This window comes from Daucus carota, chromosome 8 (genome assembly GCF_001625215.2).
Source record: "Daucus carota subsp. sativus chromosome 8, DH1 v3.0, whole genome shotgun sequence".
Taxonomy (NCBI): Eukaryota; Viridiplantae; Streptophyta; class Magnoliopsida; order Apiales; family Apiaceae; genus Daucus; species Daucus carota.
The window spans coordinates 504,452-520,257 of record NC_030388.2 but is presented as its reverse complement, the minus strand read 5'-3'; the positions used below and the strand labels follow the sequence as shown (position 1 = coordinate 520,257).

The window sequence follows — 15,806 nt, the reverse complement described above, 5'->3', positions numbered from 1 at the left end:
GTCGTTAATTGAAACATTCTCTGCTTATGAGAACCTTCTAAAATATAATCTATTTTGAAGCAAAGTCTTATTCTCAATTAGTAGATGGGAATGAAGTCTAACCAGGCACACGCTTTTTGAAACGTAAAACAGCCGCAGCCATCGCTTCCTTGTATTTTCCTTATTCACAGTTAAAATATAAGTCTGCATGGTCTATATATTTAGGCCTACCTTTGAACGACTTGCACAATCGAACAAAATCTTTTCTGCAAAAATACAAGATAAACCAAAGCTAAAAATTTGATATATAATCAAGAAGAAGACGAAGATGATGACGGGTCAAGGGAGCTACATGGCGCCTGCTGGAGGTAATCCAGCAGTGGTGGTGGTGGGGCAACATTTTATGGCACCATACCCCGTTGATTTAACCATTGTGCGCAAGATGTTGACAATATCAGAAGGTAACTTTGGGGTCACGGATGCTAATGGTAACATCATGTTTAAAGTTAAGGGCAAATTACTCAGTCTTCGAGATCGTCGTATTTTGCTTGATGCTGCTGGTAATCCTATCCTGTCTCTCCAGCAAAAGGTAAATTCTTTCGTAATCCAATTCATATTCTTAAATTTTACTCCCTCCGTACCTGAGTTGTATACGCAGGGGGAGTGACACACACTTTAATGCTTCTCTAAAGTATAGTTCCATAACTTTTTCTTTGAATATTGTTTTCTGAATAAAAAATTTAATTATTATTAAAAAAAGAAAATCTTAAAAATAGGTTATGGAACCATGTTTTATGGAGGCATTAAACTACGTGCCAAATAGTGAACGTATAGAATCCAGAGGGACGGAGTACTGGTTTTGGTATTCGGAGAATCTTATAAACAATAAATTTTGCGCATTTTTCAGATAATGAGTGTACATAGAAGGTGGGAGGTTTACAGAGGAGATAGCAAAGACTCGAAAGATTTACTTTTCAGTGTAAAGAAGTCATCTCTTCTCCAATTCAAGACTCAGTTGGATGTCTTCTTGGCATCCAACACTTCTGAACATCACTGTGACTTCAAAATCAAAGGTAGCTGGTTCGAGAGATCATGCACCATTTATGCCGCAAATTCAACTGTCATAGCCCAGGTACCTTTGATCATTACAACATATTCCCATTATTAATTAATCTGTCAGTTCATGAGGCCCTTGTTGTCATGCATTTAATCTACAACATTTGTAATGAATTGGCAATTGAACAGATGCACAGGAAGCATAGCGTTAGTAGCATTGTGCTCGGAAAGGACAAATTTGCAGTGACTGTGTACCCGCATGTTGATTATGCCTTCATCGTTGCTCTCGTTGTGATTCTTGAGGAAATCAATGAAGACCGCAGTGGTGAAGATTAAATCAAGGCCACCGAATAATTTTGTATGCATGTTTACCTTGAGAGGTGATACTATGTATTCGGCGCCAGTTCATAACTTGGAATTTTAAATAGTCTAGATTTTAATAGATTGTATCTGATCGTTCATATAACAAACTTGTCATTCTCGTTGTAATTAGATTTTGTAATATAATATTTAAAATATTTTTTCCTCAACACATAACTCAAATAATGATTAAATACTAAAAATTCCAATTTATATATTACAAAACCAGCAACAATTATATTACAACATAACAATTACATTGGCGATGATGAAGGGACATGGGAGCTACATGCCACCGGCCGGAGGAAGTCCTTAATTTAGGACTTTGTTAATTTAAGATAACAAAGAATTTAAGATAATATTTTATAAAAATCTTATTTTTATTGTCAAATCAAAGGGAGCCTGAGAATGGTAAAGGAAAGCACATCAGCTTATCTTACTACTTGTCAAATTTTGTAAATTATCTTCAATATAATACCTGTCTCTTGAATTTGTAATTATAAACTTTGAGCAGATGCATCGGAGGCATAGACTTGGTAGAACTGCACTTGGAAATGACCAATTTGTAGTGACTGTGTTCCCGCATGTTGATTATGCTTTCATCATCACCCTCATTGTGATTCTGGAAGAAATCAGTGAAGAAGGCCAAAATAATGGCCGCGCTGCTGGATAATTACTTTATATAATATGTTTTCCTACACATAGATCCTGTACTTGTACTTCCCTTTTTGGGCCTATTAGATGATATTCCCTTTCACTTCAAAGAGTGTATCAGTAGTAGTATATCTGTCAGTTCAGAACAAAAATGTGCCGGTTGATGAAGATGAACTCTGCAGGCCATGTGATCTGCTGAATGTTGAGAGCAGGGCGAGAAAAGTTTGTATGGGATTATTGTTTACATTTGCAGATAACTGCAGTTTCTAGTTAAATTAGTTCTTTATTTAAAATGTACTTTGTTCTTGGTCTTTCTCGTTCTTTAAAAAGTTAAGATGCAAATTTTATAAGTTTTCCATTGTCAATACTCTAGGCCCCAAGTGCCCAAGTAGGCAAGTCCTGACAGGAATGGAGCTTTATATTTCTAGAAAAAATCAGCAAACAAAGTAATCCTTTCCAGTTTACTTCACATTTTCCGTCTTGTTTCATAACCACGGTCCACTCGGATCCAAATTTTACACGTTCTATTCAGGCTCTGTATTCATTCAACAAACCAAATTCCTCTCCCCTTATTAACACTATGTAAACTCGTTCAGAGTACACTGGTGTAACATATCTTACATTTAAATTTCTTTTTAAGAAAATAATGAAACATCCATGATTAGTGGTCACACATGACATATATCTATTTATCTATTTATATTATAAAGCCTGAAGGCTGAAGGCTGTTATAGTGTGTTATTACTAAAAGCCCTTCCACAAAACCCCGTATTTAGAGAGAATGCCACTGCCTGCATACGGTTTAAGCTGTATGCTCCTTACACACGTGCTCAACTACACGCTTACAAAATAAAATCATCTGCCTCCATCTACTTTACCAACTACACAGCTAATCCACCATTCAATTCACGGACGTGTCGCCTGATTGAGACATTCTTGCGATTACAATACCCGACCTAATCTGTTTTCAAATTTGAATTCAATGTAGTTTTCAAAATCAAATTGCCGCTTCTCTCATTACTCGCACCCAGATGGAGAGAAAACTGAAGTTGGGTATTCAGCCACCCTACTAATTTTGGTTGTTTAATTTGTCTCGGGTATAGTGGTTAACTATTTGAAGATCTTCGGACATTGATATGTAACCGCCACCATCTCTTCGATTTTTTCGTTTTTTTGGTTAGTTCTTGATTTCATTATCTTTTTCTTTCTTGCTTTTGTTTCTTTATACCACCAACTGTTTGATATAATGCTTCAATGAATTTGGTATTTTTAATTTTGTTTATTTGAGTGTGTATGCATATATTGATTTATCTTCTTGCAAGTGTTGCATATATATTTCCAAATGTCTTAATCGATTATATCAGTTCTCAGTTTTGCCATGGTGCAATGTGTGTACATTTGCATATGAATATAGGCAAAATTATATTCAATTTTGGATGGATATAATGTATGTGTGTGTATTTGACGTCAGAAATGTGTATTTTCGATTTTGGATGGATATAATGTTTTTGGGTGCAATTCAATGCAGGAGGATCATATTACTAAGCAAAATGATGTAGGGCTAGAACCCAAAGTGACGTTAGATCCAGCAACATACTTCTATTTATATTATAAAGCCTGAAGGCTGTTATAGTGTGTTATTACTAAAAGCCCTTCCACAAAACCCTGTATTTACAGAGAATGCCATTGCCTGCATACGGTTTAAGCTGTATGCTCCTTACACACGTGCTCAACTACACGCTTACAAAATAAAATTATCTGCCTCCATCTACTTTACCAACTACACAGCTAATCCACCATTCAATTCACGGACGTGTCGCCTGATTAAGACATTCTTGCGATTACAGTACCCGACCTAATCTGTTTTCAAATTTGAATTCAATGTAGTTTTCAAAATCAAATTGCCGCTTCTCTCATTACTCGCACCCAGATGGAGAGAAAACTGAAGTTGGGTATTCAACCACCCTACTAATTTTGGTTGTTTAATTTGTCTCAGGTATAGTGGTTAACTATTTGAAGATCTTCGGACATTGATATGTAACCGCCACCATCTCTTCTATTTTTTCGTTTTTTTTGTGTAGTTCTTGATTTCATTATCTTTTTCTTTCTTGCTTTTGTTTCTTTATACCACCAACTGTTTGATATAATGCTTCAATGAATTTGGTATTTTTAATTTTGTTTATTTGAGTGTGTATGCATATATTGATTTATCTTCTTGCAAGTGTTGCATATATATTTCCAAATGTCTTAATCGATTATATCAGTTCTCAGTGCCAGGGTGCAATGTCTGTACATTTGCATATGAATATAGGCAAAATTATATTCGATTTTGGATGGATATAATGTATGTGTGTGTATTTGACGTCAGAAATGTGTATTTTCGATTTTGGATGGATATAATGTTTTTGGGTGCAATTCAATGCAGGAGGATCATATTACTAAGCAAAATGATGTAGGGCTAGAACCCAAAGTGATGTTAGATCCAGCAACATACTTCTGGATCGTAAGTGAAACCCAGAAGTATCAGTTTTTGGACTTACCAATTTGTTTGAATAAAAGATGGTCAGAATCCAGCAACTTGGATGTTGGATATAACTTCAGAATTGCTTGAAGCAACAAATGGAGTTGACTTTGCTGAAGTGTACAAGACATAACTTTACAGGTAAAAAATCCAATCTCAGTATTCAAATGTAGCATGCTCTAGCAAAATGTGGATTCTTTACAGTGAAGTGTGGTGCTTGGATTATAAACAAAATGTGGATTCTTTACAGTGAAGTGTGGTGTGGGTACGAGATGAATTTATATCCCAACTTGCATTACGTGAGTGGAGATTATGTCTCTGGCTTCATGTTGGCGTAATGTGAATCAACTTGGTTGCAATCTTAAAAATTTTAATGAAAGCTTTAGGTTTTGTAAAAGTGTCTTTGCACACAAGTGAGGAAAACGTTAGATCATATCAGTAGTTACATAAAGATTTAATTTTTCATCAATATGTTCCTATGTTTCTGTGTATTTTTTAGGTTGTAAATTTTTAGTGGCTATAGTACTGTTAATATACTGTGTCATGCTATTCATTTTATGATGTTGCTGGTGCTAAAAGTTTGAGCATGTTTTTGTTGGTTATATATTGGCGTTGATCAGGAAACACGCGTATGATAAACCAGCCTCATATCCGCCTAAATGCGTTGCAGCAGGCTGTTGTTCCACTTGGCTCGGCAGTTGGAGCATTTTTAGACCCACGAAGAGCAGATCTGATAGCTGCTTTAGGGGAGACCACTGGGAGCCTGCTTTTGAAAGGGTTCTTGAAAGGATGAAGAGAAGTCATGTGGATTCTATGTTAGTCAACATGCTTCAATTATTTGGTATGATCCTATAGTTTCTAAGCATTCAAATTTATCTTTCTTTGTTTTGGCATCCCTAATATCAATGGCTGGGAAATGATGATATCTCTTGGTTTTTTGGCTGCAGCTAGGTAATGCCAACTTTATTATGTCACAAGTCATCCTGTTTTTATTATATAATATTTTTGAACCATGAAAGAAAGAAAGAGAAAATTTTATTACCCTTGGGGCCTTATTGCATATCTTTACCACTTTTTACATTTTATAGACCAGTTTGTACATGTTTCTGTGTACAATGATTTATACTATTTTTCTGCAAGCTCAAATACTGATGTGTCGACAAGCTCAAGTACTAATGTGTCGGCTGCTATCTTAAATTCTGCTGAAAATGTGAACCAAGATCTAGAATGTAACATAGTAAACCTTCATGTGTACATATATGATATATCTATATCTCAGTGTATACTTTTTATGTTGAAAAGGTTTTGTTATATATACTAACTTCCAGGTGTCTTTTTGTTAGATCAATTTTGAAGACTATATTCTACTTCAGGTGCTTAAGGATGCAAAAAGTGTTCTTCTTGGAAATGTTTACAATTCTGTATGTGAGAATGAGAAGTATGCCTCAATCAAGAAAAGGTATCGTTGTACTTTTATACTACATATATAAAACATATGTGGCTGTCCATATACTATTTTGCAAATAAAAAATTGATCTACGTCATAGTTTTTTGCTTTTATGCTTTTTTCTAAGAGGATTATAGGAGGCTAAGTAGTTGCAAAAGTCTCAATTATTTGGAAGAATTCTAATCATCAGGTTATAGTGACATTGTGATACTGCCATGATGTGTAAGTGTTGTGATAGTTGAGAATAAGACAATCAGAAATTTGTTGTTCTTTCATCAAGTTGGAGGGAGAGACTGTCCGAATGTGGATTAATACTATTAGTAGATGTCTCAGGGGTGTGGGAGTATAATTTTGTTAGTAAGGTCTTTTAGGATGTGATCAAAGATAAATACATGTCAATTTAATTTATAGTTGAAAAGTTGATAATATCATTCTATTATAGAGCAGAAACTCTCCAGAAAAATCCAGCAAATACAAAATATAATAATGAATTACGTCTTATATATTACGTGTAAATTAATTTCAAATAAAAAGATGACTAATCTTAGATATTAATTTACAGAGATTTTACTCTATATACAGATTATGACAGTGGAGGAATTTACTTGAAATTAAGAGTAAAAGCTCCAATAAAAGTAGGAGCATTGATTTTTTTTGATAAATGAACATGGTATAAGATCTCAGGTTGGATGTTGGGGTCAATTTGTTGGAAATTTACTTCAAAAGTTAATTCCTCCACTGAATAGAGATGAGATGAAATTTACATATATTTTAAATCAAGTAGAGCATTTGTATTATCTGGACTGATGCTAATGTAATTGTATTTTGTGTAGACATGAGAATGAGCCAATGGAGCTGGAGCTTGATGTGAGAAATTTCTTTTCAATTGTCTGAATTTGTTGATGCTTTTTATGATAATTGTGCGTGTATTGAAATTTGTTAGTATTGGTGTCCTAGAGACAATACTATTGTGTTCTATCGTAGACATTTATGGATTATGTTATATTGATTATTGAATAAATATTTATTGTGTCTTTATTTACTGCGTAATAAATTGAAAGCATAATAAATGTCCTTGGAATATTATATGTAATTCTATATCTCTAAGTACGTGACTTAGAAATGAGATTATGAGAATAATATCATATTCCTAAATGTCCCTAGTCGAGTATTATTGTTAAGGGACAATAATGATGCATTAAGACTAGTATGTTTGTTGACTGATGATCACATCTCATTGATCATAGGTATAGTGATGCTAAAGTCAAGAACATAAGTGCATGTATCGACACATGGCACTGGAATGACCCACCGTGAGATTTTACATGTTAATAAGTGTCATTGGAAATTCTCACTGTGATAATGATGTAATGATCCTTTGACTTGATATCATTATATTTCTATATGAGAATTAATATACTTTGGTTGCACTAAAAGTTACCTTTGACCGGGTGATGATGAAATGTACATTGGGTATATAATGAATCGTATGAGAAATATGAATGATCTAGAAAGGATTTAACCCTCCTATTTTAGGAGTGATATTATTGGCCTCTTGATTGAGTGAGACTATAAAATGCATGGCCGTGCTCAAATATTGATTTGTTTAATAGTCTACTCATTGATCAAGGAAATTCGGATTAGACGATGAAGAGGATGACACAATACATGCCTTGAGTCTGATCTATAATATAAGGTTAAAGGGATTATATTACATTGTACATTATTCACAAAAGGTTTAATTGAATCACCAATTATTATTATTACTTGGGTAGCAATGATGTATTACTAGATGCCGCTCATTGTTTATAATTTTATTATTGGATATTAAAATTAATAATAACCTAAAGGGTCACACACTTTGAACGTTTAAAGGAGTTTTAATTTAAATTCTGAATTTAAATTAAATGATTAATTAATTCGAAATAAATTATTTGATTGAGCTGGTCTTAATTAAGTCATTAGAATTTCGAATTTAATATTAAAACCAAAATCGGATTAGGTTTGGAGAAGCCCAAATCCGATTAGGGTTAGGCCCATCTATCTCTCTTCCCTATAAATACATAATGATGTATTGTTTTAGGGTTAAGAGTTTCATAAAATCGTTTTATTAAAAACCCTAGCAGCTCCATATCAGGAGAGGCTAGAGAGAGAGAGAGAGAGGCTGCATTCGGCTAGTACCGGCTCCAGTGATCTTTGGCGATCAAACGTTCGTGTGGACTGCTTAGAGACGCGATCCTTAGACCGAGGGCTGCGTGGTGATTGCTCGTTCCGGACCTCCATCTTTCGCTAACGTAAAGCTTCAACAAGGTATTATTTTGTATCTTCATGATCAGCCGTACTTTATAGATGGATCCTCGGGTTAGGGTTTCGGAAAATTTTGATTTTACGTCGATTATCCGCTGTGTTTGTTGCCCCGAAACCCAACAAAATTATGAGTGATTAATATGTAGGAAGGAGTAGAGGAGGATGTTGATGCAGATGCAAATAAGGAAGATGATGTGGCTGATCCTCTGCTGGCTGACGGTGAAGAGAAACACGAAGAATAATCTGATTTTTCTTGCTACTCAATTTGGAGTCTTCTAATCATTATTCAGGAACAATTGTTTAATTTTTGTTCAATTGTTTTGCAGGGTGTCGCTTATGTTTCTGTTTTCTAGGCTTTCCAGATTTCATATTCATTGTGTACCTCTGTTAATTCCTGTAACAGGAAAGGTTGCATTATAATCAAGTTCCGTCTTATATGCGCTTCTATTTATAGAGAAAAATCAATCCTTTACAAAGTGAAATTCTTTTTTTGGGAGCAAATTTCCTGCCAAAGGAATGAAACATCCTATCCAGACAAATGTAGACTTCATACATATTAGGCCTCTTATTGATTCCTTCTTACACACTTTTTGATCAAGAAATCTGTTAAAGCTGATGTAAAATTCACAGAAGCTTTCAAAATGCATAAAGCCTGTGCAAAGAACACAATCATTTTTAAAAGAATTAGATATTTAGATTGCATCGTCTCTATGCTTTTTTTCCTTGGCTTACCCTCCTGTTTCGAAGACTTCTCTGAGATTTTAATTGATGTTCCATAGAACTATGTTATACTGTAATATCTGTGAAGTGGATGATGTTTCTATATATGTGGTGGAAGCCATTCCCGTAATCATAAGATGAAAATGTGCTATATATGGCAACTATGTTTTTAATTTTTCAATCTGCATTATGAAACTGGGGAATGCTTAGTTATTTTGCTAATAGAGTCCCAGTAATAAGATCAAAACTTAATTTTCCTTTGAAATTATCCATAGTGCAGGTAGATTTAAGCTGGTGTACCATGGAACTCTTAGTATAACATATGTTGTGTCCCTCTATCCTTTGGGAATGGCAACAACAGTTAAAGTGAAGAACAATGGTCGCAAAGCTATTAATCTAACTGGTGCAATACTAAGTCATTTCAAATTCAAGAAGCAAAGTGGTACTGGGACTGGGAAACTGCTTTTACTGCCCACCCTGTCTTTAATATTTCACATTAAGATTTTATGATTTTTAATATAACTTTAATTTTTGTAAATACAAAATATTATATTATATTTTTAATAAATTTTAATAAATTTTAATTATTTCCAACTTTCAAGTCCAACCATCATGAAATCCTTTAAGGGGTCGTTTGGTTCACGGAGTGGTATGGGGTTGGAATGAGGAATCGGGTTAAAGTGGTATGGGGATAAGGTATCATTCTTGATATCATGTGTTTGGTTGGGTGATGGAATGAATAATATATTGAACTAGTTGAGAATCCGCGCGTTGCGGCGGGCTATAAAAATTATATTAATGATTTAATATTAATGTTTATAAAATAAAATAAATATGCGGCAGCTTATAAAAATTATATTAATGATTCAAAATTAATATTAATAGAATAAAATAATTTTATATTTTAAACATCTTGATGCAATACCAATATTTATATATAAAATTGCAAAATCGGATTATAATTCATGAGTGAAAAAATGAAAATAAAAATCTGCATGTAATTAACGATTCAAAACACGACAAATCTTAATTTTGATTGTGTTTAACATAGGTGCGTAAAAGTCTAAAAGATATTGGGATAAAACTCCGAAATCCTTAATTTTAATAGAGATAAACATTATGTTCTAGTTGTATGAACATTAATCATTTCGGGACGTATGAACTCCAATCCATGCACGGGTTTATTAGTGATTCCTTCCTTTTTTGGATTGATTGTCTACAAAAACATCAATTTAAATCCATGAGATCTCGGTATGTAACTACCCTTGCTTCAGCCTTTATTTATACTGTATAAACAGTTTCACTTAAAAGGTGCTTGAACCGAACAAACAGATATTGTGAAAGTGTTGCATAAATAATCTTTTCATGTGTACAAAGTAAACAATATAAAAATTAACAATAACAAACATATCCGATGAACAAAACAAATATTATAAAACAATAAAGAACAAACATATATCCCTCACAGTTAATCTATTAACTTTTTCATCCACCAATTTCATGTCAAGATTATATTGTTCTCCCGTGTTTGGATTTGTAGACTACCACATCCGACAAAATATTACTCTCAGCCAATCATCTCTATCGTCATTCAAAGCATCTAGCATAGTGTAACTCATTATTGTATTAGATGGAGAAGAGAAATAAGCTCAAGAAAAATTGTGTGTTAAATTTTATGAAGTCTGACCTGAATTTATAGAGGTTGATTTGAGAAAAGACCGACTTATCAAAAATATTTTCTGTTTTTGATGTACATCTTTTCCAAAAATATGATGACCGTTTCAGATTCTGATTTGATTTTAATATTTTGAAAAAGGTAGGTCTGAAATTTTCTTTCAATATATCCGATACTAAAAATGACAGTTCTTATTTTTGATATTTTTTCATCCGAAAATTTCAAAAAATTAGAAAAATAGAACTGAGCTCTCTAAGTGGCGCCACCTAAACGCCTCATGCTTCTCCTTTATATAAGTATATTGATTTAAATATTTTTCAATTATTATTTTTTATTGATGAAAAGTAATTTTTTTAATTTTATTTTATCCAATTTTGAGTTGTTGATTTAATTTTGTGTCAAGCATTTGATGTAATTGTATATAAAATAAAAATATTTTTGATTCCTCATACCCATGTTCCATACCCACCTCCCCCCTAAGGTATAAAAACCCATACCTTGGGGGTTTGAGGTATGGGTTTGAACGAATAAATTTTCCAATCAAACATCAGGTATGGGTTTGAAATGAACCAAACCCATACTTGATACCTGAAAAGGCTGAACCAAACGATCCCTAAATGAAAAACAATATAAATCAAACTTATGTAAAATAATCGAATGAGAATGAGTTAGTTGGAGAAAGTGAAAAATTTTAAATTATGGTTAAATATTTAAATTATCAAATTATATTTTACAAAAAGGGTTTATTGAGTAAATTTACAGAAAAAATCTTATTTTTTTAACGCTTTTTTGTTAATTTCTTATATTTGAAAATTTATCGGACATTATAAAATTTTATTATAAAAAATTAACTACATCTACATATGTTACTTACTTTGTATATTAAATATTAACCGATCTCAAATTTTATCCACCTTTTTTTTTTACTTTATTTTATACCGTGTCTTAATTTTGATGCCCAACTCATTTATAAAGAAATAGAAGGACATACAACTTTAAGATAACAAAAAAAAAAATAATTTCGAATAATTTTTGCTATTTTCAAAAGAATAATAATACATATTTTATTATGTATGACTATTTTGGTTATAAATAAATAAATGGTTTTGATGTTTTCAAGTACGGAATAATGTAAGTTATACTTCCTCCGTCCCATTGATTAATATACATATGGGGAGTGGCACAGAGATTAAAAAAAGTGTAATTTAGTGAAGAAAAATAAGAAAAGTGGGTGAAGTATGATACTCTTGGATGTCTATTGTTGTAATGGCTGCAAATTGGTTGTAATGGCTGCAAATTGTTTGAATGAGTTTGGCTCCAGATTTATGGATTCAATGAGGTTGGCTGCAAAGTGTTTTTGTGGCTTATTTTGTTACAGGTTTCAGTTGTTTTTGTGCTTTTTATATGGCTTTCTGTATGGTTTTGAACTGCATCAAGTACAGGGGTTAACAGGGGGTTATAAATTGAAATTGCAGCTATTAACCCCTTAATCACTTAACGGTAACGTGATTTTTTAACGGAATAGTGGGGTTGGGGGGGGGGGGGGTTACAAACTGAAAAAAAGCTGAAGAGTAAGGTTACAATGCGGGACGTTTCAAAATGTGGGGTCTGATTTGCTAATTGCCTAAAGTGTAGGGTTACAAAGTGCAATAAGCTCTATAATCTATAATCTGTAAACAACTTATGTTTGATTTAAAAATTACTAAAATCTATCCTCCGATATTTTGCATCGAATTTGGGCCGTCAATGATCGGATGTTGAGCGGATCGGTCTTGATTCAAATTCTAATTCATTTAATTTTATCATATTCAGATTGAATTTTAATCGGATTTTTTATTACTCGATTCATATCCGGATCCGTCAGATCATAGATTTTCTGACCGGAGCTTTAATCCGTTTATATTTGAAGAAAAAAAAACTTCATTTATGTAAAAAATTTAAATATAAAAACATATCATCTAAAATATTATAAATTTGCAAAAAATTATGGAAACTCAATTTGATTTTAGCCTACTTATAGAAGCGTATGGAATACTAGTAAAGTTAAAGATTAGACCGATGTAACCACATTCTGATTATTATTACATCTAGTATGTGTATTTTTATTCTATGATATCAATTATAAATATTAAAATATATTAAAAATGCTAATTAATATCCTAGGTACTGCAGTTTTTCGCTTGTAGTATATCATTTGAAGTCTACCTAATTTTATTTGAACAACCCAATAAATTCAATAAAATATATCTAGATATAATAAATTTGACTGAGAGAACAATATATTAAGTATTATGTATATGTATGTGTATATATATATATATATATATATATATATATATATATATAATTGAATCGAATTATTAACGGATCAGATCATATTGAATCGAATTGTTAACAGCTCAGATCATATCGAATCGATAATCTATTTTATTGGATAGGATTTTTTTCGAATCGAATTTTTTCTCGGATCAAATTTTATTTTAAGTGATTCATATCCGTTTCATTAACTTTCAAATCGGATCGAATCGGGTATCTTCCATTGACAGTCCTACATCGAATCATATATTTACACTTTTTCTTTTTCTTTCTCCACAAACGATTCCAGGATATTTTGTCTGGCATGAAAATTTATGTTTTTTTTTTAAATTGAAAATCATCCTACCAAAAGTAACGTTTTCCTATTATTTCTCGGATGTTCTTCACCAACTACTACGCATATGTAATATTCCGTATTTTCAAAAATTATTTTTATTATTATACGAATATCTTTATGTGATTTTTCAACATGGGAGAAATAAAATTATGGATATTTTATTTATATTATGATCTTTTTTATCCTTAACATGTTATTAGTCTTATATTGTTTCCTATCGATTCCCTAAAAAAATTAAATTATTTTTATTATTTTAAAATTTTATTAAAAGCTGATTGTTTCATCAATATAGGTAGAATGAGTTCGTTTTCAAATTTTAAGAATGGAGTGAATATTTTATTTTCATCAAAAAATTTATCCAGTATTTTAACCGGGTTCAAAATTTAATTTGTCGAAAGTATAAAAATATTCTATTTAAAATATGTATTATCTGTGATAATTTAATTACATACGAAATAATATTATGTGTTTAATTCAAAAATAATATGTGTTAGATTTTATTCTAGCGGTCCCGTAAGGACCATGATATTTTTCATATATTTGTTACTCCCTCTGTCCCATTTAATTCTATACATATCTTTTTAACTGCTCGACACGCATTTTAATGCTCTTATAAAATATAGTTCCATAACTTATTTTTGAAATTTTCTTTTTCTGTATAAAAGTATAACATCCAAATTTTAATTCAGAAAAGAAAAATTTTAAAAATAGATTGCACAACTACACTTTGCAGGAGCGTTAAAGTCCGTGCCGCGTCCCCGTCCCCCAATGTATACTACTCAGGGGGACGGAGGGAGTACGTGTTAAAAATGCATTTAAATAATTGTAAATATAAATTTATATTATATATAAATTTTAAGATTTATGATAAAAGATATTCAATAAGATGATATATATATATATATATATATATATATATAGAGGAAAGTGAAATATTTACAATTATTATTTCATTAAATTTATATAATATATAATATAAATTTATAAATTTATATTTATAATATAAATATACATTAAATTTACTATATTATTATTTCATTAAATTTACATTTTTGATATATTATTCAAAATCCAACAGCATGGATACATAGAAATTGGTGAATATCTTAAATCATCTAAAAATAGTAGTATATATCATGTGATAAAACTTTTTATGCAATATTTCACTTGCAGAACATAAGTGGTCTCCACGGTCTCCAATAAAAATGGTCTCCATAGAACTTTCCTCTATATACATATATATTAATTAAATTCTTTGGCAATATTCTGGAACAGCTCAATTGACTTGATCAATTGTTCTTTGATAGAATCCACTGAATAATTTCGTACGTCCTGACGTCCTGTGCACTGGTCTGGTTCACGAACGACTCGAACTAAAATAATTCCTTGAATCCTTTGCTTGATAATATACTTGATCAGTCATTCCGGGTTAGATGTTGCTTCGATAAATTTGATTATGAATAATCAAAATAAATATACTAGAATCTTCTGGTCTTTGATACTTGATCTTCAGGCAATCTTGATAGCAGAAACTGATTGTGCTTTATCATTCACTGAGACTTGAACATATTAATGAATTTCTTCCAGTGGACGGATGTTCGTCTCAGATATCTTGATTGTCTTTGTCTGTTCGTATCGAATCTCCAGCCTGTAGATTCCTGTATTATACTTACGTATTGTTTCCTATCTTTTGTTGTGTTGAGTTATCGTAATTACATTTACGTTACATTATACTTTACAATTAGTCAATTATTAATTAGAATGTAATTAATTATAATTCAATTATTTTAATTTGAAACCAAATATTTTAATTAATTTCTAAAATTCTGAAAAATCTTTTAGTAATTGTTTATTAATTATTAATCGAGAAATCAATTAATTAAATTATTAATTAATTTATCTGTAATAATTCAATAGCGATTCAACTGTTTCTCCGATTTGGACAAAACGAACACCTGCGAACTTTGAAAAATATTTGGATTTATTAAAAGTTTAACTAAGAAAATATTTGAAAAAACTTTTTCGGAAAATATTTTCTCGGAAAAAAGTTTTCGGGAAAATTTTCTCGAAATTTTCAGGGAAAAATTTCTCGAAAAAAGTTATCGAGAAAATTTTCTCGGAATTTTCGGGGAAAAAAATCTTGAAAAAAAAAATTTGGAAAATATTTTGTTGAAAAACATTTTCGGGAAAATTTTCTCGGTATTTTCGGGGGAAAATCTTCCCAAAAAAACTTTTTCGGAAAATATTTTGTTTTGAAGGAATGTGTTTATCCCACATGTTTTGGATGCAATGAAATTCAACAGTTTTGATGGAATGGAATGGACTCATTCCATTCATTTGTACCAAGTGAACAACCTCATTTTTCATTCTTGGCAGAATGCCCATTCCATTCCTGCGAAAATCCATTCCATTCCTGCCAAGTGAACGCACCCTT

General features: G+C 31.6%; 1 protein-coding gene across 1 annotated transcript; it reads left to right on the top strand.

Moving 5' to 3' along the window:
• Nucleotides 1–233: 233 nt before the first annotated feature.
• On the top strand, nt 234–1,565 carry LOC108197725 (protein LURP-one-related 15-like). The gene is made up of 3 exons (XM_017365414.2): nt 234–568; nt 887–1,111; nt 1,225–1,565. Exons 1-3 carry the CDS (start codon nt 308–310, stop codon nt 1,369–1,371), a joined length of 633 nt encoding a protein of 210 aa, XP_017220903.1. The 5' UTR covers nt 234–307; the 3' UTR covers nt 1,372–1,565.
• The last annotated feature ends 14,241 nt before the right edge of the window (nt 1,566–15,806 follow it).